Here is a 27570-nt window from a genome sequence, read left to right on the forward strand (position 1 = left end):
TCCGGGTAGTGATCCACCTTAAAATCTTATTTCTTACATTTGAGGGAAGATAATTGTCTTCGTCAAATTTGGAAGTATTCCTGAGAAGAGAGGAGAGGAATCTGTAAAGGAAATGTGTATAATATTCCTACATAGTATCCATTTTTAAAAATGCACTCCTGCCTTTCCAGACCACAATAACAGAATTGGAACATGGCAGTTGTACGTCACCAGAGTTGTTTTCTTTGATGGGAAACTTGAGGAACAAGCTACGATAAAGGAAAAATGGTTTCATTGTCCAGAGAAGAATTAGTGTAGTGGCAGTGGTTGAAGATGGACGTTCCTATTCCAGCTCCCGCCGCGTGTGAAGTGTGAATAGTGATCAAGTTTTTGAATGCACAGGGCATAGCGCCGATTGAAATTCATCATCAGCTGTATCGTTGGTTGCAAAAAATGTCAATGCTGACTCCATGCACCTTGCTTTGTGTTCTGGAGTCAGTTGCTTCGGCATCCACCTGATACATAACTTCAACAACAGGCACTCAGTGACAATGTTGTGCAATAAGGAGAGGGAAATCTGCGGGAACTGCTTACTCATGACGTTAGGCCCATAGACCTAGCACAGCTGACGATGGAATTCAATTGGCGCTACGCCCTGTGTATTCAAAACTTTACCACTGCTCGCACTTCATACGCGGCAGGAGCTGGAATACGAACGTCAATTTTCAACCAGTGCCACGAAGCTACTGACAGCGCAGCACTAGGGAAGTTCCGCTGGCGAATGCGCCATGCTAGGTCCTTATTCTCTCACGCACACAGCTGCTTCGCGCATACGGTTTCCAGCTATGAGATGCGTGGGAAAATTAATTTCGGGAAGAGACTCGTATATGGTGTCAAATATTGCAGGCGGGAGATTGCAAATTTCCAAATATTACATTTTTGCTATCCTATATGCTTTCTATTTCTGTATGTATTTGATGTACGTGTCTTTTCCTTTATGAATTCCTATTGGAGAAATTACTGCAACAACAGTCATGTTAATTTAGTCAGAAGTGAAATTGCAATATAACTTAATTACAATTACACGTGTAAAGACTTCCACCTGTTTGTTCATCCCGAGAAAGAAATATTGCAGACTGCAAAATCAAAAAAACTCAATCAAGCTGCAAATCTAATCTATCTTTTTTTCCCTCCCCAACAACACTACTGTTATTTTTTATATATATAGAAAAAACGGAATTTCCACTTGCAAATGTTATTTCTGACGTAAATTGTGTTGTAAACATAAGCTACTGTAGTGTTTCCCCGTGCATATCTAAATAAGATCTTAAAGGTGTGGGTGTGTTTCCAAATCACTACAACAACTTTTAAAATACAATTAACTGAACTGCAAACAACAAATTGCTTTTCAAGACTACAGTTTTGAAGGTGCTGACATGAAGAGAGAAGGCGGAAAGATTTACCTCACATATTTGTGAATGCTTTTCAATGACTACGGGTTGTTAAACAGATCAGCGATTTCTTGTTGAATTTTTGAATATGCTGCAAGATTAACTATTTGCGTTTTAAATGTTCTTTGTTTTATATATACGAGGCGCATCCAGAAAGTGACTTTTCCACGCGTCTCTTAGGTAGGAAACTGTACCTTACGCAAAGCGACTGCGTACACGTGAGAGAGTAAGATCCTAGCATGGCTCATGCGCCAGCAGAACTTCCCTAGTGCTCTCAGTAATGTCGTGGCAGTGGTTGAAGATGGACGTTCCTATTCCAGTTCCCGCCGCATGTGAAGTGCGAGCAGTTTTTGAATGCACAGGACATAGCGCCAATTGAAATCCATCGTCAGCTGTGCCACGTCTATGGGCCTAAACGTCAGGGAGAAGCAGATGGTGCGTTGCTGGTTTAAACAATTTGCAGCAAGAAGCCAAAATGTGTATGATAAGGAGCGAAGTGGGAGGCCAACCGTCATTACAGACGATCTTGTTGACTTTGTTCGGGAACGCATCACGCTAAATCGTAGGTCCACAATAATGGAACTCAGCAGTTAGTTCACGCTACTTATTGCACACCATGTAACGAAGCGCCTGTTGTTGAAGAAGTTGTGTGCCAGGTAGGTGCCGAAGCAACTAACTCCAGATCAAAGCACAGCGCATGAGGTCAGCATTGACATTTTTGCAACGATACAGCTGACGATGGATTTCAATCGGCTATGCCCTGTGCATTCAAAAACTATCACTGCTCGCACTTCACACGCGTCAGGAGCTGGAATAGGAACGTCCGTCTTCAACCACTACCACGATGCTACTGAGAGCATTAGGGAAGTTCCGCTGGCGCATGCGCCATGTTAGGACCTTACTCTCTCACGTGCATGAAGTCGCTTCGCGCAACACGGTTTCCTAGCTATAGGATGCGTGGGAAAGTTACTTTCCGGATGCGCCTCGTATATTTTCAACGTGGAAAAGTGATCGCCCTACAGCGTAACTAACTACAACTGCTCTGCTATTCTTTGGTTCCTTGATATAATTTTCCTATCCCATATACTGCCTTATTATCAAAAATTCACATGTTATTCGTAGGAAAGTATGGCAAATATATAAGCAGTAGTTGATCTCGGTCTGGATATGATCATGTTCATATCCAGATTTAGATTATGCTCATAAATGAATGGAAATTAAACGTAAGCTTTATGCATTTGATTCTGAGCGGAACACTGTTGATGAAAATGTTCAACTATTAGTTAATTATTTCGCAGTTGAATATCTCATCAACACCCCTTAAAAAAATAATAAAAAATCAATGACAACCTAATTTAAAATTGTTTAATAATAAAATTTATTTTCTGAAAGTTCACAATTAAGCACATAACCTTTACAATCGGGTACAAGATTAAAATGTATTGATGCAATTCATCAAAGAACATTAAAAATTCCCGAATTTCAGGTTTAAGAAAATATCACAAGATCTCATTATCAGATGCACGCTATCACAATATTCGTTATCATTAAATTTAAGGAGTTCGAAGTGGTAAAATCTGAGCGCCTATCCAAATTAATTTTTTTAAAAAATTACTGGAATCTCCAAAAGTCAAAAATCTGAAGGGCAAGTCGAAAATTGAAATTATTTCGGGACTCTTGCTTGCAAGTTAAAATTTAAAATTATTTCGGGATGTTTGCTTGCAAGTTACAACCTAAAATTATTCCGAGACTCTTGCTTGTAAGTCACAAAATTATTTCGGGACTCTTGCTTGCAAGTTACAAATTAAAATTATTTCGGGACTCTTATTTTGGGTTACAAATTAAAGTCATTTTGGGACTTTTGCTAGCAAGTTACAAACTAAAATTATTTCCGGACTCTCGCTTACAAGTTACGAACTAAAATTATTTCTGGACTCTTGCATGCAAGTTACAAACTATGAGGTTAAAGGAACTTTTCGAGATATCCACAAAACAACTTCTTTTCAAACACTTGAAGTAATAATACTAAAAAATACATGAACTCTATCCAGGAATAGAGAATAGTTTTTTGAAAGTTCTGTCACTCAAGACACATTTCTGTCACGTGAACATATACTCTAAGTATCGTTGTGATTCTTTTCTTTTTCTTTTTGTCCTCCCATCACCTATATTGAATTCGACCTTTGCACTTACACTTGCTCGATGTTTCTCCTGAGCTGCAGAAGATCCAGCCAACATTTTTTCCAAAGCACTAATCTTCTCTGAATGTTCACTTACTGCTGCCATCAATGAGTTAAACGTCGTTTGGGTAACAACTAGTTCTTCATTAGGAGTCACAGAGTCCTTTCTTTCTTCAATGCTTGATGAAGATCCATGTGTTGACTCGAGTTCTGAGAGAAGATTTTGTTGTGTCTTAACGGGCATTGATTCAAAGAGTATTTTGTGTTCTGCAATCAACACATCACGTATCTCGTTCATGTATTGAGAAAGTTGAAGTCCACTACAACTTGCCACTTCCCTGAGCCTGTTGTACTTAATGTAATCGCATCTCAGACTCCGCCACCTCGTGTGGCAATTATTCCACGCAGACTCATGATTCATTTCGGGTACACCTCGTACATTCATTTCACATGCTATCGTCTTCCACACGTCTTCCAGCGTTTCGGTTGTGTTCAGTAAGAGCTGAAATCTTTCCTCTTTGAGAATATCTAATAATACTGAGGAGGGCGTTTTTTCTCCGTCGATCGTAGTGTTCCAGAAATCTGAGGAAGGTAATTCAGACTGATCCTCACATACTCCTGCAAGTAAAAAATATTACAGTTAACGACTGAAATTAAAACTTAAAAAGTTCTTGAATTATTAGTTTGTAAGATCGAATATTGCAAATAAATATATATTGCTTTAGTAGAAAAATTAAGCATAAAAAGTTATAATAATTATCGCTATGGTAATGGTTAATAATAATAATTTCCATTCATGACTGCTATTAAAATAGTTACTCTAAGATACAGTATTGTTGACAATATTATTAATTTACGCTCGTAGAACGAATTTCCACTGAAAGTTTTCAATAAATTTTACCAAACAAAAATTTCGAGTATCTTGTATATTAAAGTCACTTTCGCATATAAATATGTTGGTATTATTAGATTAAATTCAAGTATAAACAACTTGTGGTGGTAATAACTGAATGGAAGCTGGAGGATGAAAATTATAGAAAATTATACTACTAACAAAGCATAAACTCTAAATCTTTAAGGATTTACTGAAATTTATTTTTAAAAAAATCATGTCTCAGATTAAGAATTTTGTAATCCGAGAAAGAAAACTTAAATTATTAGGATTAGCAATTATTAGGCCGATTAGGATTAGCAATTAGATTTCTGGGCTTTCGCCATCTATGGCCGTTTTAGCCCCTCACTAGGATTAGGAATTAGATTTTTGGGCTTTCGGCATCTATGGCCATGTTAGAATGTCACTAGGGTTTAAGAATTATATTTCTGGGCTTTCGGTACCTATGGCCATGTTAGCCCCTCACTAGGATCAAGAACTAGTTTTCTGGGTTTTCGGCATCTATGGCCATGTTAGCCTGTCACTAGAATTAAGAATTATATTTCTGGGCTTTCGGCATCCATGGCCATGTAATTTTCACTAGGATTAGGAATTATATTTCTGGGCTTTCGGTATTTATGTTCATGTTAGCCCCTCACTAGCATTAGGATTAAGAATTAGATCTCTGGCCTTTCGGCATCTATGGCCATCGGTATCTATGGGCATGTTAGCCCCTCACTAGGATTAGGATTAAATACTAGATTTCTGGGTTTTCGGCATCTATGGCCATGTTAGCCTGTCACTAGAATTAAGAATTATATTTCTGGGCTTTCGGCATCCATGGTCATGTAATTTTCACTAGGATTAGGAATTATATTTCTGGGCTTTCGGCATCCATGGCCATGTAATTTTCACTAGAATTAGGATTAGATTTCCGGGCTTTCGGCATCTATGGCCATATACTCTGTCACCAGGATTAACAACTATGTTTCTGAGCTTTCGGCATCTATGCCATGTAATTTTTACTAGGATTAGGAATTATATTTCTGAGCTTTCGGTATCTATGTTCATATTAGCCCCTCACTAGGATTAAGATTAAGAATTAGATTTCTGGGCTTTCGGCATTTATGGCCATGTAATTTTCACTATGATTAGGAATTATGTTTCTGGGCTTTCGGTATCTATGGCCATGTCATTTTCACTAGGATTAAGAATTATGTTTCTGGGCTTTCGATATCTATGGCCATGTTAGCCCCTCACTAGGATTAGGATTAAGAATTAGATTTCTGGGCTTTCAGCATCTATGGCCATGTTAGCCTGTCACTAGAATTAAGAATTAGATTTCTGGGCTTTCGGCATCTATGGCCATGTTAGCCTGTCACTATGAGGAATGATGTTCCTCGGCCATCACACTGCCCTGTGAAGTGGGAAGGAAAAAAGGAATGTAAGGAAACGATCTGGGAACATGTGAGGTAACATCCCGGTATTTGCCTAGTGTGAATGAGGAAAATCCGGGAAAATCTCAATCACGATAGCTGGCTTGAAAAAACTTACACTTTTTCGACCAAGTGCATATTGTACTCAAAAATGAATGTAATGAAAACCTTAATTTTTGCGTCCCACTGTTGCGATACCCTGCAGACTAAATGAAATGACTAATAAACGCGAATGAGGATATGGGAAGAAATGAAAAATCCACGGGATATGATGTTGTCTATCACAAGCTCACTTGACCTGGGATTGAACCAGGGACCTGTCGCAACAGAGGTGAGCGTTATACCACTGAGTCACCGTGTCCACGATTAATCAGAGTGAATAGTTATGAAAAAATGGTGAACGCTTGCAAGAGCACCTTCACGTCCAAGCGGAACGACGAACAACCAGAACTCCCGCCTTCAAAGGAGCGGTGCTTACTAATGTGGCGGAACAGCCATCGCCAAGCACAAGGATCATAGCACATAAAATGAGTGTGGCGCACAGTACTGAGTGGATTAACTAAAAACCATACAGGAAAAAATCGAATAAAGAAGATAGAGGTCTGCACGGGCTGGAATTTTTAGCCCGAGCCTGGCCCGGCCGTGAATTTACAATGTGAGACCCGACCCGAGTCCGAAATATGTTTTAGCATTTTAGCCCCGAGCCCGGCTCGAGCTCATATAATAACCAAATGAGTCCGAAATAAGCCCGAATTACAGAAACTTAATAATTAACGCAAAATTGTACTTTTATTTACAGCAATTAGAGGTTTAGTTTTGCAGCTGTACTTTTAAAGTTCTCCAGAAAGAACGGTGATATATATCCAGTGTGCGAATTAAATAATCTATATTGGGAGGGGGGGGGGGAAATTAGACCAAGACATAAAGTCTGAAGGTGCAAACAGTCAAAATAAAACAATAATGCCTTACCCCCATATATATATATACAGGGTGTCCGAGAAGTCCTTCCCTGATTACAGAAATTGATAACTCAGGCTAGAAATAAGATAGAAATATGAAACTGGTGTTGAATTGTTTACAAACTATAAAAGTTTTGGTCACATCAGTACACTTCCACATGAGCACCCTTGGTAGCACGTAGCACATCTAGGCGATATTCAATTTCCATCCACACATTAGCCAACATCACTGGAGGGATCGATGCAACGACTGTGGTTATTCGTTGCTGCTGGTTTTCAAGATCTGGTACACGTGTTCGGTAGACCTCATCCTTGACATAACCCCATAAAAAGAAGTCTAATGGGGTTATGTCAGGAGAGCGTGGAGGCCAAGCTGTTGGTCCATCACGACCAATCCATCGCCCAGGAAATGTCCTATCGAGATAGGCACGGACGTTCAAACCCCAATGAGGTGGTGCACCGTCTTGCTGGACATCGGGGCGATACTGAAGCAGCTGAGGAACAGCATACAGCTGCAACATATCCAGGTACACTGCAGATGTGATGGTATCCTCAGCGAAGAAGAATGGCCCGATAATTCGATCGTGCAATAACGTGCACCAAACATTCACCTTTGGACTGCCTCTGGTGAACTCCCTGACCTCCCTGGGGGGTTCTGAACCCCAAATGCGTATATTATGGCGATTCACTACTCCACTGACAAAGAATGTCCATTCGTCGGAAAAGGCAATTCGTCTGAGATAACCATTATCGTCCTCAATACGTGATAGCATTTCGACCGCAAAGTCATATCGACGTGTACCGTCGTCGGGCAACAAGGCCTGAACGAGTTGCACTTTGTAAGCACGAAACAATAAACGTTTGTGTAAAATGTCAGGGATAGAGCTTTTTGGCATCTGTAATTCACGTGAGGCCCTGCGCACCGATTTCTTAGGACTTCTCAGAAAAGACTGCCGCACAGCCTCCACCGTGTCTGCTGAGGTTCTTGGTCGACCAGACCTCGGAAGGTCAGCAACCGGCCCTGTGTTCTTGAACTTCTCATACCAGGCTTTAACGCTCTTGACATCAGGTAGAGTCCTCCCAAATGTTGTTTGGAACTGTCTCTGCACCGTGGTTGGTGATCGTGTCTCATGGTACCACAGGACACACTGTGCCTTCTCCTGGTTGGTTGGCATGGCTTCTTGGGCTTCTTACTTACGTACTACAAACCTAAAACAAAAAAAAATTGAGACTTGGTAAAACAGAACAAACCTAACACAGACAAAAACTTTTATAGTTTGTAAACAATTCAACACCAGTTTCATATTTCTATCTTATTTCTAGCCTGAGTTATCAATTTCTGTAATCAGGGAAGGACTTCTCGGACACCCTATATATATATATATATATATATATATATATATATATATATATATATATATATATATATATATATATATATGTGTGTGTGTGTGTGTGTGTGTGTGAGTGTGAGTGACATCTGTAATAAATAAGAGATTTATTAATTTAATAAATCTACCAGCAATAAGTATGCACGTATATATTGTCTGACACACACACACACACACACACACACACACACACACACACCACCAAACCTTTCTGAAAGTGTTTAAATGTTGTACTCACTCTTGTCCTCGAAACTCTCTAAGGTTTATTTTGTGCAGCCGCCCTTTGTCAGTCTGGAAGCTCAGATAATGCGCTAATAGATAGTGTAATTGGGGATGTCAGAAATGACAAGTTGCGCCCACTACGATTATGGTTTTCACTACATTGAATTTTAAAATAAAATGTCCCATAGTTCGAAATAAAATGTTTCGTTATGTGTCCAAATACACATATCTTCACAATTTAGTTAATAATTCGGCCCAAGCGATAGCCATGATCAAAAGAATATGTTAATTTTTCCACTCATATTGAAATCTTCCACTTTGCATTATTACATACAGGTAAAAAAAAAAAAAAAAAAAAAAAAACTTTAGTCTTATGAAAACTACTAAAATTATCAGTTAAACCGGACATACTTAAAAAAAAAAAGAAAATCTAGATATTATCCTATCAAACAAGAAATGGATTGTTGGTGGTTCCGATTTCTGACATCAAGGTCAAATCGAAGGCCAAATATTTAAAATATCTCAATTCAAATTTCGAGCTTGTGCTTCTACTCTCCGCTAAAGATGTGCTCTTCACGGCTTTTTTCCCTCCAAATATCGACTCCGTGATGGGGCTCAGGAAATCAACACTTACAATTACTTTACTGTTAGGTTGCAGATGAGTTGATTCACTATGGGCTACGTTATTCAAGTAAAGTAAAACATTACATTGAAGTTTTTCAGGCAACATTATTAGCGTCGACAGCAAACTGTACAGCGAAAAGAAAGGTGGAAAAATAAAGGGTTAACTAAAAAAAAAAAAAAAAAACCCGTTCCAGTTGAAATGCTTATACAGACACGGACAATGACACGGAGAACCAGTCGTATTAACAAATGCTGAAACAAATCTTCAATTATGCGCTTATTCACCTAAAAATCATCTTCCCTAACATGTCTGCTCACTAGGAGCGTATCCCCAGCATGTACGTTAAAACATACTTACGAGAGAATACCTATATCTCAGATTTTGAATACAGTTTCGAAAGTTCATTTCCGTAAACTGTAAAAGGCAGTGATTGCTATGCTAATTATCACAAATTAAATGCAACTTTTGAGTTGCATACGCACAAACTACTAGGAAATGAAAACCATGTGCTAACAAAGAGTACACTGGAAAATGAAATAACATGTTATAACAAAAATTAAAATAAGATGATAATCGATACAAATGTAGAGGATGAATATGACATGTCCCGCCTTCGCCAAGTATGGTGGAAGAAACTATTTGTTTACTTCTTCTTGGCCAACCGCTAAGAGCATTTATAAACCCATATGTGACTTTGTTATACGCAATTAGTACATTCAAATTCACGAACGATGACGAACTGAAGGGTATGAAGATACGATTGCAAGTAGCAACCGTAGCCATAATAATATATATCAACTAAACAGCGATGAAAATAGTGGGTAATTAGGTGGTAAGTAGAAATGACTAAAAATTAATAGTTTACATCGATCATTCCGAAGAAATTTGGAGTTATACTGAGCATAGTTTGGGGGGGAAAGCGAGCATCCCCGATGGGGATACTTCAGCTGACTTCTTTGGGGGGGAACGAAATGTGATTGAGGGGGGAAATCCTCCTCATCCCCCCGGTAATTCGCACCCTGTATATATCGTTGTACAGTGTTTACAGAGTTAGGCCCGAAAAGGCCCGAGAACTATGGTTGTATATTTAAAAATTCACGGCCCAAGCCCGAGCCGGGCCCGAAGTGATATATGTTTTGTATGCCCGAGCCCGGCCTGCGGGCTTGGTCAGAGCTTGTGCACACCTCTAAAAGAAGAGAAGACCAATAATAGATAAATAACAAAATAAACAAGTAAAATAAATAATATATAACAACATAATTAAAGAAACAAGTATAAGAAATGGAGAATCAGGACACCAAAGAGGGAATGAATAATGCAAATTAAATAAAACTGATCATTATAAATAAATAAATAAATAAATAGGGTGCCTCGGAGTAATTATAAGACAGTGATTTTCGGGGTAAGTTTTATACACCTTCCAAGTTTGGCCTATTTTTTCTATAAGTGGTATTTTTGGCTTTAGCTATTGAGAACAATTCTTTCTCTATCCATGTAGCACAATTTGTACCTTTACATCTTATAAATTATGATGTCAAGTCGATTTTAAAAAAGTGTTGCACAAAAGTTGGTTCAACTTTTCACATACCACCGCAAACTTTTGTGTAGACCTTTGAAATATAGGAATATTGGGAAGTTAGAGGTATTAAAATGTAGCCAAACCAACAGGTATTAAGTCCTACAGTGTTAAATATTTTTGTCCAGTACGAAACGTTTCAGTGACCTCAGAAATTTGAGATCAATTTTTGAATTTCTGAGGTAATTATAAGACAATTTAATATTTTCATTTTTTCTTTCGTTGTGACGAAGTGGTAAAATCAGTCTTTGCAACATTAAAAAAAAAAAGTAGGACTGAAGTATTCTAGCTTTCTGAACTCAATAAAACAAATGATACAAATCAGGTTTTGAACAGACAACCATATTATTTGGTCTCTTATGTTAGCAGTAGGCTATTTAGATTACAATTTTTTATAAAAGTTTGGTCCTACTTAGTTTTTCTTATCAATATTATAGTCTAGTGTTACAATAGTTGCAGCCTAAAACAAAGTATGTACATTTACTGTACTTGCTTTTTGGCATTGTATAAGAAAATTTAACAATATGGTGAAGCGGTGTAGTTTTGGGATATAGACCTAGCATTTGTTTATAAATATTCGTTTTCACTCTTTTAAAGTGACTTTGTGTTTGTACCCAAAATGGCTACAATTTCATTTTTTTTATTTTTTTTTTTATTATGGTGAACTTGGGTTATGTGAGTGTTGTTCATGAATATTTGTGTTCACTCTTTAAAGTTACTTTGTTTATTCTATCTATAATATTAATCATGTATATAAATGGTTGTAAATGCGGTCTATAGCATGAGGAAACGATGGGGTCTCAACTTACAAAAAAGGGACTTTTTCACCAAAAATCTCCATTTTCTTCAAAATGTCCCTCCTTGGGGATATGGTAGGCTCATGTGAGTGGTACTGTTTGAATAGCTATTCTATTCTGAAGAGAATGGGGTACAAAACATTATCCTAGGATAAATAGTGATGTCCCAGGAAATTTTTACCTGAGATCCTGTTTTAAGCGGGAATCTTGGGTATTGTGGGGATATACTTAGCATATTTTTAAATATTTTTTACTTTATTTTTCAAGATAGAAGCCTAAAATTTTGTACACACGTTCAGCATACCCCTTAGTATTTTTCAGTTGATTCTGAGATGTGTGCGTTAACTCAGGGAAGCCCAGTGGGGTTTCAACTTACAAAAAAGGTATTTTTTCACCAAAAATCTCTATTTCTCTCAAAATGTCCGTCTTTGGGGACACGATAGACTCATGTGAGTGGTACTGTTTGAATAGCTATTCTATTCTGAAGAGAATGAGGTACAAAACATTATCCTAGGATAAATAGGAATGTCTCAGGAAATTTTTATATTACATCTTGGTCACTTGAAATCTTCTGGGGCATTGTGGGGATGTTCTTACCTCATAGGTAAATATTTTTCCCGCCCTTACTATTCAAGATAGAAGCTTGAAATTTTGTACACGCATTTAGTACATTCCTTAGCATTTTTCAACTGATTTTGAGATTTGTGCTTTAATACACAGACGGGAGGGAGGAGGCTCCAGAAGGACTGAAACATTGAAATAAGAAAACTAAATAAAAAAGTTCTGATTTCTCTCAAAATTTCCCGCCTCAGGACATGATAGGGAAATGGGAGTGGTACCGTTCGAAAGGCTGTTCTATTCTGAGGAGAATGAGATACGAACTATGATCCTAGGATAAACAGGGATGACTATAGCTGCTTGAATGAAAGTCTATTATTTACATTTAAAAAGCCGTAATTCATAAGGGTTAAGCGTTTGCTATTTTCTTTTGTTTCATTCCATTGAAGAGTAATGAATAAGGAAATGAATTCATTTCACTACATGTTCTCAGTTTCTTATTTCAAAATTTGAAGGTTCCAGTAATTTTAAATGATAAGTAGTATTTGAAAATCAATTATATAATGTATTACAAAGAGAATTACCTGATAGTGGACGGTAATAGTTACGTGGGACATACCGGTAAGGAAATGAATGTTTGAATGGGCGTGGCCTAGAGTTTCAGAAAATCGCCGCTAGATGTCAATCAATGCACCTTCTCAGTTTGCAGTCAGTGAGAAGTAAAACGGCGGCGTCCTCTCAACAGAAGGCGTTATGTGTACTGCAGTTTGCAAAGACTGAGTCAGTGCTATCGGTCCAGTGTGCTTTTCATCGGCGTTTTGGCATTGTTCCGTCTGCACCCAAAAACATTCGTCGTTGGTATCGCCAATTTGAAGAGACAGGATGCTTGTCCAAAGATAAGAGTCTGAGTCCGCCTCGCACTTCCGATGAAATACTGGAATTAAGCTATCGTCTAGATGTTGTTGGTGCTGCTGCTGGTGGACATATAAAGCATTTGTAATAACATAGCTAAAACTTGAAGATTTTGTTAGTATTTTGCAATTTATCCGATTTTTGTACTATGTTTTTTTTTTTTTTTTTAAAATCAAGATATATGGACTTTTAAAATCAGGTTATTCTTTCCCTTCAGGGTTATTAATGAACACCCTGTATATTATTAATACAGTACTATTGACATAAGTGGAAAAGTATTCTCCTGTATACTTACGTTGTTTAACAGACTCCTCTACCCCCTCTTCCACACTGTCCGTCATTAAACTGGATACACTATTTTCCATTTGTACATGTGATCCATCAGTGAATTGTATATCATCATCTGAACACAAATTTTCTTCCTTCTTCTCCAATTCGAGTTCGAGTTTCTCTAAAATTTTACTAACAATACAGACATCGTCGTAATACTTCCTAATTTCACTTTCACGCATGTTTATGTTTTTCAAACATCGATCTCTGATAGTCGACCATTGCACACGGCATTTATGTTGAGATATAGGTCGGTCTATATGAGGTAAACATCTACTATTAAGTTCGTCTGCTACCTTTTGCCACACTTTGCCTTTATTTGGTTCTCGAAGGTAAAGCTGATAAAATTTTTCTTCTTTCAAAATATCGAGTAGGATGTGCGTAAAAGTTTTGCCATTCTCTACTTCTTTTTTCCAAATATTGGACTTTCTCCTTCTTCCATGTTTCTTCGTCTTTTTAGCAATTACTCTACCTAAAAAAGAAGAAAAAAGAAAGTATAAATATCTAGTTATGCTTTTCAATTTAATGTTATCAAACACATCATGGCTGCAACGGCAACAGTCGGGTCATAAGACTGCGACCGCAGCGCCGAGCTATTGCTGGTGTGAAAGGTGTGAGAGCGAACTTCATACTATATAAAGAACAGCAGACATGGTGATTGTGTAACATACGTGACTTATATGATTTCCAAAGAGGGCAACTTGTTGGCAATCAGTTATGTAATGCGAGCGTGACGATAGTGGTGTGTTACGTATGTCCCAGGGACAGCGTCCGAAGTGATAATGATCTACAAAACTCACGGCAAAACCACATCAGCGAAGAGGAGCAGTGGTCGAACGAAAACTTTCAGTGACCGATCTCGCAGAGCATTAAAGTGGATTGCCACAGGAAAATGTCCTGCAACTACAGAGGAACTTAAGCAACACACTCCACAGATTGAGTCGACAATCACAATCTGCCGTGAGTTGGATGACTCTTTTACGGTATTACACAATCGCACAATCTGCCGTGAGTTGGATGACTCTTTTACGGTATTACACAATCGCACAATCTGCTGGAGTTGGATGAATCTTTTACGGTATTACACAATCACAAATCTGCCGTGAGTTGGATGACTCTTTTACGGTATTACACAATCGTACAATCTGCCATGAGGTGAATGACTCTTTTACGGTATTACACAATCGCAAATCTGCCGTGAGTTGGATGACTCTTTTATGGTATTACACAATCGCACAATCTGCCGTGAGTTGGATGACTCTTTTACGGTATTACACAATCACACATTTATGTTTCAAACAACTGAATTACTTCACTTTTAAATAAAGTGATTACACATAAAGTAAAGTTTATGCTATTTTTGCCACGCTGAAGCTCTATTCTCCCGGCAATCTCACTGCCTGAGGACGTACGTAATACTTTCACATCTTTAGTAGCACTGCGCATTGTTGTAAAGCAATTGCACTTTGAATACAGCATAATAATTATGCTTTCATAATGCTATCGTTTACTAAGAACTCCTGTAAACAAAATCTTGTTTCGTTGCTGGACTCATACCCACTGCATCGTACAATCCACACTTGGAGGACGCAACATCAGAAACCTTTAAGTTTTGTATAAATGAAGCACGAAAAGAATGACACTCAAAGACAGAAGGTACTGGCTTGTTTTCATGATTGACAAAAGCAAAACTGTTCCTAATATTAAAAAGGATATGACCATTTGCAAATGCTTTACACCTTTCACGTGACACTCTATCGCTTGCCGTCCTATGTTGCTCAACAAAAGATGCTCAGGCAAATGTTGCAGACAGAAAAAAATTGTCACTTGTATTTCTCAAAACCACTATAAAGAACTATCTAACAATCAGAAAGAACTGAACTAGTCGGAATATTTGGAAGCTGACATGTTTCTTCTCTGCACAGCAGCAGAAGATACACCGAACACCACAACTAATTACAACATCTCTTCACTTTCGACGCTGCTTCTGCAACTTGAATAACCACGCTAAACAGCAATTGAAAGCTGTTACTATACATTCTACCCCCCCCCCCCCCCCCCGGCCGCTTTCCCGCTTAGGCATGTGCATTGGGCGAAAAAGATTTGGGGGCTCAAAAATTAGAGGGCGAAAAAGGAGAAAATATTAAAATACACTGGTGCAGAAAACGTCATTTCCGTTTCGGTTGAGCTACTTGGTTACAAACTAGATCTCGGCGCTAATGTAAATGTGATACGTATAATTTGACTTTTGTTAATTGGAAAATAGAGATTTATATTACTTGATAAATAAGAGTACTCAAGGACAGTTGTCTGACGATAACTGGAGGGGAGGTGAAAACAAGCTATTAACTGTACTAATATTACCAAAAGGTAAGAAATGAACAAGAGTAGCCAAACCATGCCATTATCCTTTCCTTGCGGCTGCCGGTTGCCAGTCCGGGACACGGCGGGTCCATAGGTGGTGGATAATGGACAGACTCTCCAAACAGCAAAACAAAGAAAGGGTAAACAATAAGAGAAAATTGTCAACGTAATAACTGAAGGAGGGGAGTGCTCTTGAAATAGATGGGCGGGGGGGGGGGGCTTAACAATTTGATTGAAATGAATGTACCAAGTTTGTATTGTGTATTTTATTTCAGGTGGCAGCACGAGTCCATTATCTTTCCTAATCGGATGTGGCAGTATGAGGTTAGTACCTGTCGGAAATGGACGGAAAGGAAGAAAAAAAGACATTCGTCTGGATGTATGTCGTGTCAGCAAAGGGGCACATATTGAACATTTGTAGAGGGTGTATAAATTTGGTGAGTTTGTGGTTCTTTTCATATATCTTTCATGTGTGTACGAGTTTAACCTTTTCAAAATGAATGAATCTTTTATGCTAACCCTGTATTATATTAATATATTTGGTTTCCTTTATAAAATTCTATTTTCCAGTAACGAACGCTATCGTGGAAGTAAACCCATGCCGGAAAGCGAGCAGAAATCAGCCTATTCCTGAGAAAAACACAATCTTGTCCCAAAACATTGTTTACACGGGTGATTATTACAAATACGAGTTTCGGAAATCCTGCAATTATTTACAGATGAAAACTAACTGCTTAACATTTATACTTCAAATTAAAACATTAATTGAACGTCCCACAAATGAGATAGCAATTACTGAGTTAATGATGTAAGAACCAAAGGAATGTGAACAGCGGAGAAAAAGGAAGAACCCGAAGGAAACCGCCCCACTTGGTATTTGTTCAGCACAAAACCCATATCCATACTCATGATCTGTGTTGACAATATGTAGCAATGACACCATTGTGTCTCTAACAATGCCAGATTTACTGATGTCGCAATATACATACATTTGTGATGACAAACCAATAACGTATATCTCTGGTGTCGATTGTCCTTTTTGCATATCTTTAGAGTCACTTTTCGGTTTAAATCCCAGCATTAATTTAACATTTGGTAAGAACTATACATATATATAAATTACATTTTAAGGACGTCTTATTAAACACGCATTGTTTACTGAATCGTATGAAATGTATAGAAGTTCGTTGTTTTATGATGTAAATTAATTCAGGATTCCTACTGATCTGGAGAAATCTATTTCCCTGACCTTTGGCAGAAAATTCCCTGACTTTCATGATAGGTTTCGGATGACGTTGACATATAAACAAGGAATAAACAATTGCGAATATTTATATATGAGAAAATTTATTGTATAAAGACAAATAGTAATCAACTGCTCATACGTACATTCTACTTACCTCCCATGAAAATTTGAGCAACGTCCCATATTGTGATCATTAATGGTTGGCTATGCTGAAATTGGTGTACAATTAATGTTAGAAAAAATATATTTTATAAAATTTTCCTGACTTAACCTGATTTTCAGTCTTTTCAATGCGCTTCCTTTACTTTCTTGACCAATAGGAACGCTATAATTGTGGTAATAAGCTAGATAAAGTATTGTAATAATGCATAGGAATCATAACACTCTCTCATGGTTCCGTACTTCCTGCTGGTTTATACTATATTAATTTCACTGTTAACGTTTAACAGAATGTGACATTCAATTTCTGAGGAAACACTTACGACGCTGCAAATAGGATGTCGTTTACGTAAGCTATAATTGCCAATGCAGATGCTTCACTAATACAAAACACTTGTGAATGTCTTAAAAGGCAATGTTTCGCTGACAAATACTTAGAAAGCAATATTGAAGTGTCACAAGAACATGCTCCGTTACCTTGTGGACAGAAGAAAGTCATTGGACAAGAAGAAGACGCATTTGGCCGCACAACAAGGAGGATTCTTAGCGGCATTACTGTAGTATTGTAACGGGAGTGTTATCCAGTTTACTGTTTAAACAATAATCACAATGGAGCATAGGAAGGGAGGAAAAAAAAAGTAACAAAGACGTCAATCCAAGCTCGATCAAGAAATGTAGTCTATATTAAACACTACATGAGTGATGAAGGAAAGTGAAACCAATACAGCAGAATGCTACAGAAGCATCTTTACGTTGTCCGTAAACAACAACCAATGCCCATTTCAATTACTTTGATCAAACCTGATCAAGTTGCTTTAACAGATGATCGTGTTAAACAAAAAATACGAAACCTGTCGGGAAAGTATCCGACTTTTTTTTTTTTTTTTTTTTAAATAGGAAAGCTACATGACGCAGGTTGACCAGATTTTGCATCGTGGAAGAGGAGTCTATGATGTCTTTAACCTACAGGTGGCATTACTTTTACTTGCATCTCCTGTTATGGAGGAGTAGTTATGTTGGGCGCTCTTCTGTGGTCTCGGCGCGGGTCTAAAATGGTCAAGACGTGGGTATACGGATAAGACCCGAAACCGAAATCACAATCTACTCAATGGGTACATCCGATCTCGACAAGGCTCACGAAGACCCAAAAATGTACGACTGGTATGTAGCAAAATCAAAATATAAGTCGATTATGTTCTTCGATTGTAGTGGCAATGGCGTATCGCGAGTACGTACAGGAAGGACGTACAGATCAAAGGAGTCCTCTTTCGCCATTTTTGATCGTCTACGTTATGCTCTTTGACTGAAATGACAAGACCTGTGGAACTGAAAGTCCGGAAGACTGCACTACGATAATGATTTCATTCATGCAGCTCTTGGAATCAATCCAATTATGCGGTATCCAGAGCGCACTACCAATAACGATACAGAATAGTCCAATTAACATATTGAAATTGATGTGCGTGGAGACAATTGTAATAGAAAATATGCTGGATGTAAAGTAAGCTATTTTGACCGAACTTCATGGTTTGCGACAAGACAACTTATAACAATCGCTAACACTACAGTTTATACTTACTGTCGACATTCTTCTTATCTTGTACTTTCCTAGATGCAGAAACAGACATGGTACTAGAGCGCTTTGAAGTCATTTTAACTGTAGAAGGGAATGAATGGTCACAGGACTTGTGGAAAGACGAACTTTCCTTCTCAATCATTGGATATGAAGTAACTTTTTCTTCGACTGAAAGCACCTCAGCTAGATCTTCTGCATACTCCGGAACATCCATTTGGTTTTCAGCTCCTTGCGAGGAACGTTCTTTGAAAAGTAAATATTCCTGTTTCAATTGAGACCATTTATTAATGAGTTTTGATGCCAATGTACGCGTTATTTTTACACCCCTACAACTCACTTCATTCATAATTTTATCCCATGCTTCATCCTTTGATATTTTTTTATTATTCAACAGTTCCTGGAATTTTTCTTCTTTAAGAATCTCTAATAGTACTTGCATCATATCTTGACCATTCGAGGTTTGTACTCGCCAAAATTCGTAAGTATCTATTTGTTCTGTTTTCGTGTGGCTTTTAGAACCTGGAAAATAATAATAACAAGAATAATACCACATCTTATCCAAATAGTGAGCTATAAAAGTGTATAAAAGAATACCGGGTTATTAACCCTCGCACTACCTAAGTATTTTTTGTAACGCGGACTACCAATGGGAGTCATTTTCTACTCACCTGTTAAGATTAAATATCTCGCAAAAGAAACAAATTAGAAACTCTCACAGGGTGGCCACTCATTTGGAATTTCAAAATTCCCTGACTTTTCCAGAAATTTTCCCGGTTTTCCAGAAAATTTCTAGAGAGATCTAAAATTGGTATATATAGGAACCTTGGGCAACTCAGGGACACGAACCCCTAAATTCCAGTAAAATTATTGCTTTTAATTATTCTTTTGTGATTCCAGGCCCCCGGGCATTTGTCCCCTATTCCCCCTCCCCTGTCGCCGGCCCTGCAAACCCGTAAACCATTATTAAACACAAATCATGTGAGTTATACGGCAAAGAAGTCCATGTGTTAAGAAAAAGAATTACTCGAAAACATGGTATTTTGATCCAGGCCCATAGCTAGGAAATGGCCAATGGAGGTGGAGCCCGCACCCTGCGACAATCCTCAACTCCCTTGACTGAAATTTTCATTTCGTTTTTAAACAAATATATGTTTAAAAAATAAGTAGTCAATAATTCTTAAATTTATTTTCTTGGAAAAACACCATTACAGAATTTACATAAAATCGGTTTAAAATTGCAAAATTCAAATCAAGAAACTGTTCTACTCATTATCTACTTATTATTCGTTAATTTGCAATCAAATATTTCTCCGGATTTAACAACAAATATACAATACCTTCACCAGGTGTGCTTATTAGCAACCACTGTCATACTGCAGTACAAGGTTATGCTATCGTTCTTTGACGTCACAAATGAATGGAGAGGACAATTATGGAGCTACCTGTATTAAGAAGTAGCGGACTTGGGTCTAGAAAGCCGGCATTAACAACTTTAGGTAGGCCCGGGTCCCAAAGGTTTTGTCGTGCCAGCAGTGGCGTGCGGTGGTTATGCAACCGGGGAACAGGTCGACATAGATGGGAAATATTGTGTAACAAAACAACGGAACTGAAGTAAATGAGCACTATTAAAATGTGCTTTTAAGAAATCAGAAAAATTTGTTTGAAGCAGATTTTTTTTTCTTTTTAGAACAATAGTACATGCAGTAGCGGAATTGGGTGTAAAAACTAGGGAGAGGGGAATGCCATTACTTCAAATTGGTGGTCAAAAGGTCAAATATCTGTAAAAAAGCATGGCCAATTAATCGTGTGGCGCAAAAAGTACTGCCGCCACTGAGTACAAATGCATGTGGAATCCACACAGTTTTTGATTCCACATAGAAATACACACATTAACCAAAATTCCACACATTTTGTGGAATTCGACACACATTCGGAACTCTTCCGGCAGAAATACTCAACTATTGTTCAGCCTTTATATTAATCACGTGACCACCAAAACGGGATGCAGGGGCGCAGCCCCGAGCGAATTCTGGAAATCAAGCAGCCATCGAACTAAACAAGTGTGTTAATTACAAAATGGTCCCGATTTCGCTCCAGCTCAATTCATGGGCAGCACTAAATGACAAAAGAATATGAAGAAAGTATGCGCAGCCCAAACCAGCAGAGCTAGATAAACGAAACCTGGAAGGGAGGAGAAATCTGGGAGCGAAGCCCCCAGCGACCAAAGCTATTTTGTATATAAATAAACCGGCTAAATGGCTAGGAATACAGCAGAACGTAAATTTTCTCCCGAGTAAAAATTCCATGTTTTTCATCAAAATTCCCTGACTTTTCCAGAATTAAAAAATTCCCTGACTTTTCCAGGTTTTCCAGGTGAGTGGCCACCCTGCTCTCACAAAAATCTACAAAGACTGAACTGAACAGTACACAGGATAAGACTAATATCTATTTATTATGGTGCCATCTAGAAGTAACACTACTGTGCAGTCCCCCCTTGTCGGTCTGAGAGCTCAGATAATGTACTTATAAATGACGTGATTGGGGATGACAGAACCGACAAGTTGCGCCCAGGATTTGCAAACATAGAACTTAACAAAACGTGAGGTACGGGATCTAACCTGGGTTGCATTTAAATAAAATCTGACATGTACAAAAGAAACAGACTGTGATGTTAAAGGGGATGAAAAGGGGTAAGAAGGGAGAAACTTTCAGGATAGGTTAACCTACTTGCACTTACTTGCAGGTCTGATTGTTGCCCTCTTGACGATTCCTCCAGCGGGCCGACGTCCGTCCATCTCTCTGTTTGGCTGGCTGGTCGTTCAAGTAACCAAAGGTTAAGAGTAAGCGAAACCCGGACTGAGAAACCAACTTTACGAAGACCGTAATTTTAGTTAAGAGTCGAAACTTCTTCTCAAAAAAACAATACATCGTCGTTAACAGCTATCTGACGTTAGCTGAAACAAAGGTGCTCTATAGGACAGAGCAAGGTTATATCAGTCGTGAAATCCAAAACGAGGTTCGCGGTCTACATCTTAACTCGTTTCTAACTCCATGTCGACTGTCCCCTTCAAAAGTCTCTCAATCGATTTTGTACAGCGTTCTTTCCGGGTTCATATCCTCGGTTATTCGCTCTGATTTGCGTCTCGATGAAAAAGTGCGTGCTCGTAGATTAACCAAGGTAAGGTGATGGTAGGAATGCGGACGGGGAAGCAATCTGTTGTTTTATTAATTGAGAAATTACAAACGTAAGAAGTAAATAACAGACAGCAAAGGCAAATGAACTTAGAAAAAAAAAAAAGTCGAAAGGTGATTTAACTTAAAATGAATAGTTATTCTTTTCGCTGTAATGTTCTTTTAAAATAAAATGTCCCATTGTTCAAAATAAGATACTTTGCCATGTGTCCAAATACACATATCTTCACACTACTAAATGTCAGTCAAATCTCGTACCAATGGGAGGGGGGAGAAATTGTGCCCACCAACTTAAAATAGAAAATTTTACTAGCCACATTAACGTTCAATTTGAACCACCAAAAAGTATACGATTTAGCTAAATATGTTGAGCAATAATATATTTTTTTTTTTTTTTTACAATTTTAAAGGAACGATTAGAAGAATATTTACAAAAATATACTGAAGCAGGTACAAAATCCCCCCCCCCCTTAGTAATCCGAGGGTTAACGACCTACAAGAAGTACTGTCATCTGAAGACGAACTACTACTAAGTGGATATAAACCAGTATCTGTGAATATATGCAGAAATACGTCAAATGTACTGTGTACTAGCAATTGCTATCCGAGATTAATTTCTGTCATTAGTTCTTTTAATTAATGATTTGTTGGACCGCAGTTTTGTGTCCCTTTCAGTACCTCGGCTATCAGACGTGAATTTACAGCTTAACGTGGGATCCAAGCCACATGGGCTCCTATGATATATGATTTGTAGCGTGGAATGATTTGTAATTATTGCGCGATTTGTTAAAGGGATCGACGACGCACTACGTTTTTTTTTATCAAAATTAATTTGTTTTTTTGTTTTTGACTGCTCTTTAATAGTAAAAACAATCATACCACCAATATCCCGCATCAAGTATGTAATCTCACAAATAGACGACAAACCAACTACACAATTCAATGGATAACCTGTTTTGTTAATGCAAAACCATTTTCAACATTACAACACAAATTCTATTACTCCTGAAAATGTGATCTAACATAAAGAAACAAACTGCTTTAACACCTGAAGTATTTATTTAAACGAAGTAATTTCTACCATCTAAGCACAATAGGGCTAAAATCCATTTGAATGTGAACCCTCCTTCTGTTGTATGATAATCTTCGCTACAACATTCTAACTTTAGTACACAATTGCTATTTTTTGGGAAGCCGCAAGATCATGTTACTACTTGAGCTTGAAATAGGTCACGGGTAAAAGGGTTCTTTAATGGCACCACTAGTCAAATATAACCAGCTTTGTGAGGAATTTTGTTTACTCAGTTGCTATTGTAAACAAAGAGCTTCAACATTGTATTGGAGAAACTACATCATTTTATTCTCCTTTTGCTTTGTAGGAAAAAGTATGGATAGGAATAAAAACTGGAGCTCGATAGATTATTAATTCAAACTCAAAAAAATCGACTCACTAATTTCAGTTAAATTTAATAAAGCCTACAAGCATTCTCTGATCTTGTTGTCTCCCTGAATTTTAACACTCGAAAAATACCCATAATCAAAGCGCTGCACAATACTTAAAAGAGATATCTTAACAAAATAATCGTACGTATTAGGCAGTACGGACACACAGCTAGTATAGAGGCCGCGGCGGCTGTGGTAGAATGTTCACCTCTGGTGCATGAGGTCCTTGGTTCGATCCCAGCTCGCGCCAAGTTTTGAGTGGACGAACATCGTGTGCGTGAGTTTCCTCGCGGTTTCCGCGTTCTCTCACTTTCTTCATTGCGTTGAAGGGTGTGTTGTGTTGCACATCGAACATCATCTCTGTGGGCTTTAATGCGGGCAAGTTCTTCACGTGTATCCACCTTCGTAGCGTACACATTCCCCTTTAACCAGCTCCATAAACATAAATGTAATAGGGTTAGGCTGAGTGATCTGGGATGCCAGTTAATGAGTCCGCTACAGCCAATCCACCGTTGAGGAAATGTATTATTCAGATACTGGGATACTTGTTTGGTACAGTGAATCGGTGCAACACTCAAGCACGACATGCACACAGTCATGCGACTGCTCACTGATCCAACCTACGATTGCACACTGGGTACGCTTGTAGCTGTTGCTCAGTGCGACGTCAGTGCTACCATTCCCCCCCACACCTCTTTTTGTAGGATGGATCAGTCATCTGTCCCGCCATTATTCTATCCACCACAGCGACTACACAGCATTTCGGTAAATAATATTCACACTTGTCTTCATTCATGGATGTGTGTAATCTTTAACCCGATCCAGTTCCATAACGATCGAAAATCGGACACATCTTCATAGGACGTTTTCAGTTTATTTTCACGTGTAGAATCATCTCTCAAATTATGTGACATTCCTTCTGAATCACCCTGTATAAGGACCACGGTTGCAGTTTAAATGCATCAGAAATTCTATTGTTATCTTTCGAAAGAGGTAGTTCAAATAAATTTTCCAAGCTGAGATATTAAAGACAAATTTACATCAATATATTTTCAGTTGACACCTATCGGCTTCATTACACAGAAAATAATTTTCCACTTGTAAGTCACACTAGTGCTCGAGAACCTCAATAACTACGTCGTATATTCAAACCTCATCACCTTCAAACTAATAGATTAAATACAGTGAAATTTCTATATAGTGGACAGTAACGGGGAACGTAAAACTGTCTACTATTCACAAAAAGCTTAGGGTGCAACACAAGAAGAATTACTGCAATTTACACTCAAATTTAGCCAACATTATCTAATGGATCACTTGTAGCCAGACGAAGATAAAATGCACGAGACGTCATTTCATTGTTCAACCAATGTTGAAAATTGCTACTAAACAGTATGCACTTAAAAAACAAACTAAGCGAAATAAAATTAAACATGGGCCAAGGGGGTAATACTCCCCCCCCCCCGTTGGGGAATTTTCGCCGCTATATTAGTAAAGTTCCTTGGGGTCCTGAGCATCAAAAAATACTTGTTGATCAACATATAAGTGCAACACGTGGGTCCTGGAGCTCTTAACCCTTTAGCACCCGTGTATATTTACAGACATCGATGGGATCTTTTTAAATGATCCAAGCACAACACTGGAACCAGTTATACCTCGATCGATATGTAAGGGTGTAGGCTTTGTTTATGTAATCAACGAGACATTTCTGCGTACTAAGGAAAAAAAAAAGAAGGGGTATTTAAAAAAAATACTCTAGAAAAAAAAGTCCCTTCTCGCGATTCTTTCAGTTATTTTATTTTTCCATGATTTTTATTTTTCTATCGAAAACAAGTGATACAAATTATTCTTATTGATTTTTTTCATTCGTTATGTTATGATAGATTTTCAGAACCGAGAAATTCCCCAGGAAGGTTTTATGGTTTGTTGGTCCATGGTATAGTAGAAAATATTTCAAAAAAATAATTTTACTCTTGTGTAGTTACATTATGTTCTTTTGAAAATACTTGTTTTTCTGGTGTTCTATAATGAATAAAGCATTCCAACATGTTTGCTGGTATGTGAAGTTTTCAAAGAAAAAACCTCTCGAAGTTATTGCATAGTGCATGTATTCTTATTGCATATGCACACACATAATCGCACTTAATATAGTATATAACACATATATATAGTATATAGTATATAGTTTTTTTTAATTCCCGTAATACTAAACAATCTGCCATATTCTTTGTATTCTTGTCTGTCTCAGTTGATAATATTAGCACATTCACTCTGGAATCCACGTGCTCTCAGTTATTCTGAAGAAGAATGGCAAACAAAAAGAAGCCAGTCAGACAGACAACTGTAACAGGAAAAGGAACTTGTGAAAAATCGAAAAATCTGTGCAATATACTACGCATAAAACAAAACTCACATGAGGACGAAACATTTTACCGAAGAAAAGCTTCTATAAAAATTTTCAGGTCAAAGGAATTGCAGCAAGAGTTACACGGCAAAACTTCACCGCTTAACATCAATTTGCATTCAAATTCCAACAGAATACAACAAAAGAAACACAGTCTATCGCTGGGACTACCAGTTTCACAAAATTACCACGTTTGCTAAGTTAGTCTGCTGAATCATATTTAGCGAAAAATTGTACACTTTTGGTGGACAATTTACCATATTTAAAGCGTAGTGCTGCACGACAGTTTGTAGCAGACATCTTATTGGAGCAGTGCGTATTTTGCTAGAAACAGTGAAAATGGGGATCACGAAAAAGGGAAAGGATGTTTTATGGGAATCACACATGTGTCACTAGAATTGCTGAACATGTAATTTAATGTTGAGTTGATTTTAGTTTAGCGTCCCTTTCAGCAGCGAGGCTATATGAGACGTGGACCTACTGCTTAACGTGGAATCCGAACCACATGAGCTCCCGCCGGGAATCGAACCCGGGTCTCCCACGCCACATGTAATTTAAGGAACACCTATTCGAAAGGAAGATGAATCACTACAGTTACAGATTCGAGAAATGGATTTCATAGCAGCCGAAACGAGGTACCACAACTTACACAGTAAAGACTATACAAGAAAGAACTAGACACTAACCTAGTGAAAATGAAACATTCAAAAAATGCTTACATGGCACATGACAAAGCTTTTATGGAGATTTGTGCATATTTCCAGCGCACATAATTAAGGAGTACAATGTAGAAATGTCAAGTTCTATCCGGAAAAAATATCAGATGTATGTTCAAGACGACGACTCAGACAGTGTTAATCAGGAATGCAAAATGTGTGGATTTAAGAAGTTGCTGAAGCATTATGCACTATGCAATAGCTTCGAGAGTTGTTTGGTAACTTCACATACCAGCAGACATGTTTGGAAGTTGTATTCATTGTAGAACATCAGATTGTATCACTTGTTTTCGATAGAAAAATAAAACGGAAAAATAAAATAAAAATCATACTTGTACTTTTATGAAAATCGATTATTATGAACCCAGTGAAAACTATAAAATACATATTTCCTCAGCTGCTATTTGATAGATCAAGACGAAATTTTCAGTTTAAGTTGAACATGAAATAGGACACATAAATCCGTTTTATTATTAACTAGTTTGCAGGGTTGCCACATAATAACAAAGAATCGCGAGAAGGGACTTTTCTAGAGAAATTTTCTTAAATATCCCTCAATTATTTTTCCTTTGTACGCAGAAATGTCTCGTTCATTACAAAAACACTATCCCTTACAAATCTATCGAGGTATAACTTGTTTCAATGTTGCACTAGCGGTCTGATCTATGGTAATTAAAAAGATCCCATTGATGTCTGTAAATATACACGGATGCTAAAGGGTTAAGGGCCCCAGGACTCAGGTGTTGCACTTATATGTTGACCAACAAGTATTTTTTGATGCTCAGGACCCTAAGGAACATTACTAATATAATGGCGGAAATTTCCCAAGGGGGGAGCCCCTTGACCCTTGCTCTAAATACCTTACTCAACAATGCCCGACAATGTTAGAAATCCTGCACAGTATTATTTGAAATTTCACAAAACAGGAGAATTTTATTTTTGGCTGTCTGTTATTTGGAAGATCTACATAGGCGATGGGAATAGTTTTCAGTGTCCGCGTACGTTATTGAGAATGTATACTATTCAGAAGTAACTTTCCCATTGTACTGAATATCTTGTGGCCGGGAATTGAAAAGGGGCCGTTATTTAGAAGTGTCCGCTTTCTAGAAGTCTCCGTTAGAAGATTCACTGTACTAAAATAATTGTTTACCTCCAATACGTTTTCTAATTTTTAACCCTCTGT

The 27570-nt window shown here is 37.9% G+C and overlaps 1 protein-coding gene across 11 annotated transcripts in view; it reads right to left on the reverse strand.

Annotated features, from left to right (window-relative positions):
* Positions 1-3340: 3340 nt before the first annotated feature.
* The window catches only part of LOC145691011 (uncharacterized), an 84012-nt gene continuing 59782 nt past the window's right edge, over positions 3341-27570 (reverse strand). For all 11 annotated transcript variants that reach the window (XM_081766518.1, XM_081766515.1, XM_081766514.1 and 8 more), the window contains 3 exons: positions 18636-19151; positions 13253-13759; positions 3341-4228 (listed from right to left, as the gene is read on the reverse strand). In XM_081766518.1, the coding sequence (XP_081622644.1) occupies positions 3531-4228; positions 13253-13759; positions 18636-19151 (1721 nt within the window). In that variant the 3' untranslated portion in view covers positions 3341-3530. The remainder of the gene's footprint in view (positions 4229-13252; positions 13760-18635; positions 19152-27570) is intronic.

The sequence above is a fragment of the Thermobia domestica genome, chromosome 7 (assembly GCF_964235325.1).
Source record: "Thermobia domestica chromosome 7, izTheDome1.hap1.1, whole genome shotgun sequence".
NCBI classification, from domain to species: domain Eukaryota; kingdom Metazoa; phylum Arthropoda; class Insecta; order Zygentoma; family Lepismatidae; genus Thermobia; species Thermobia domestica.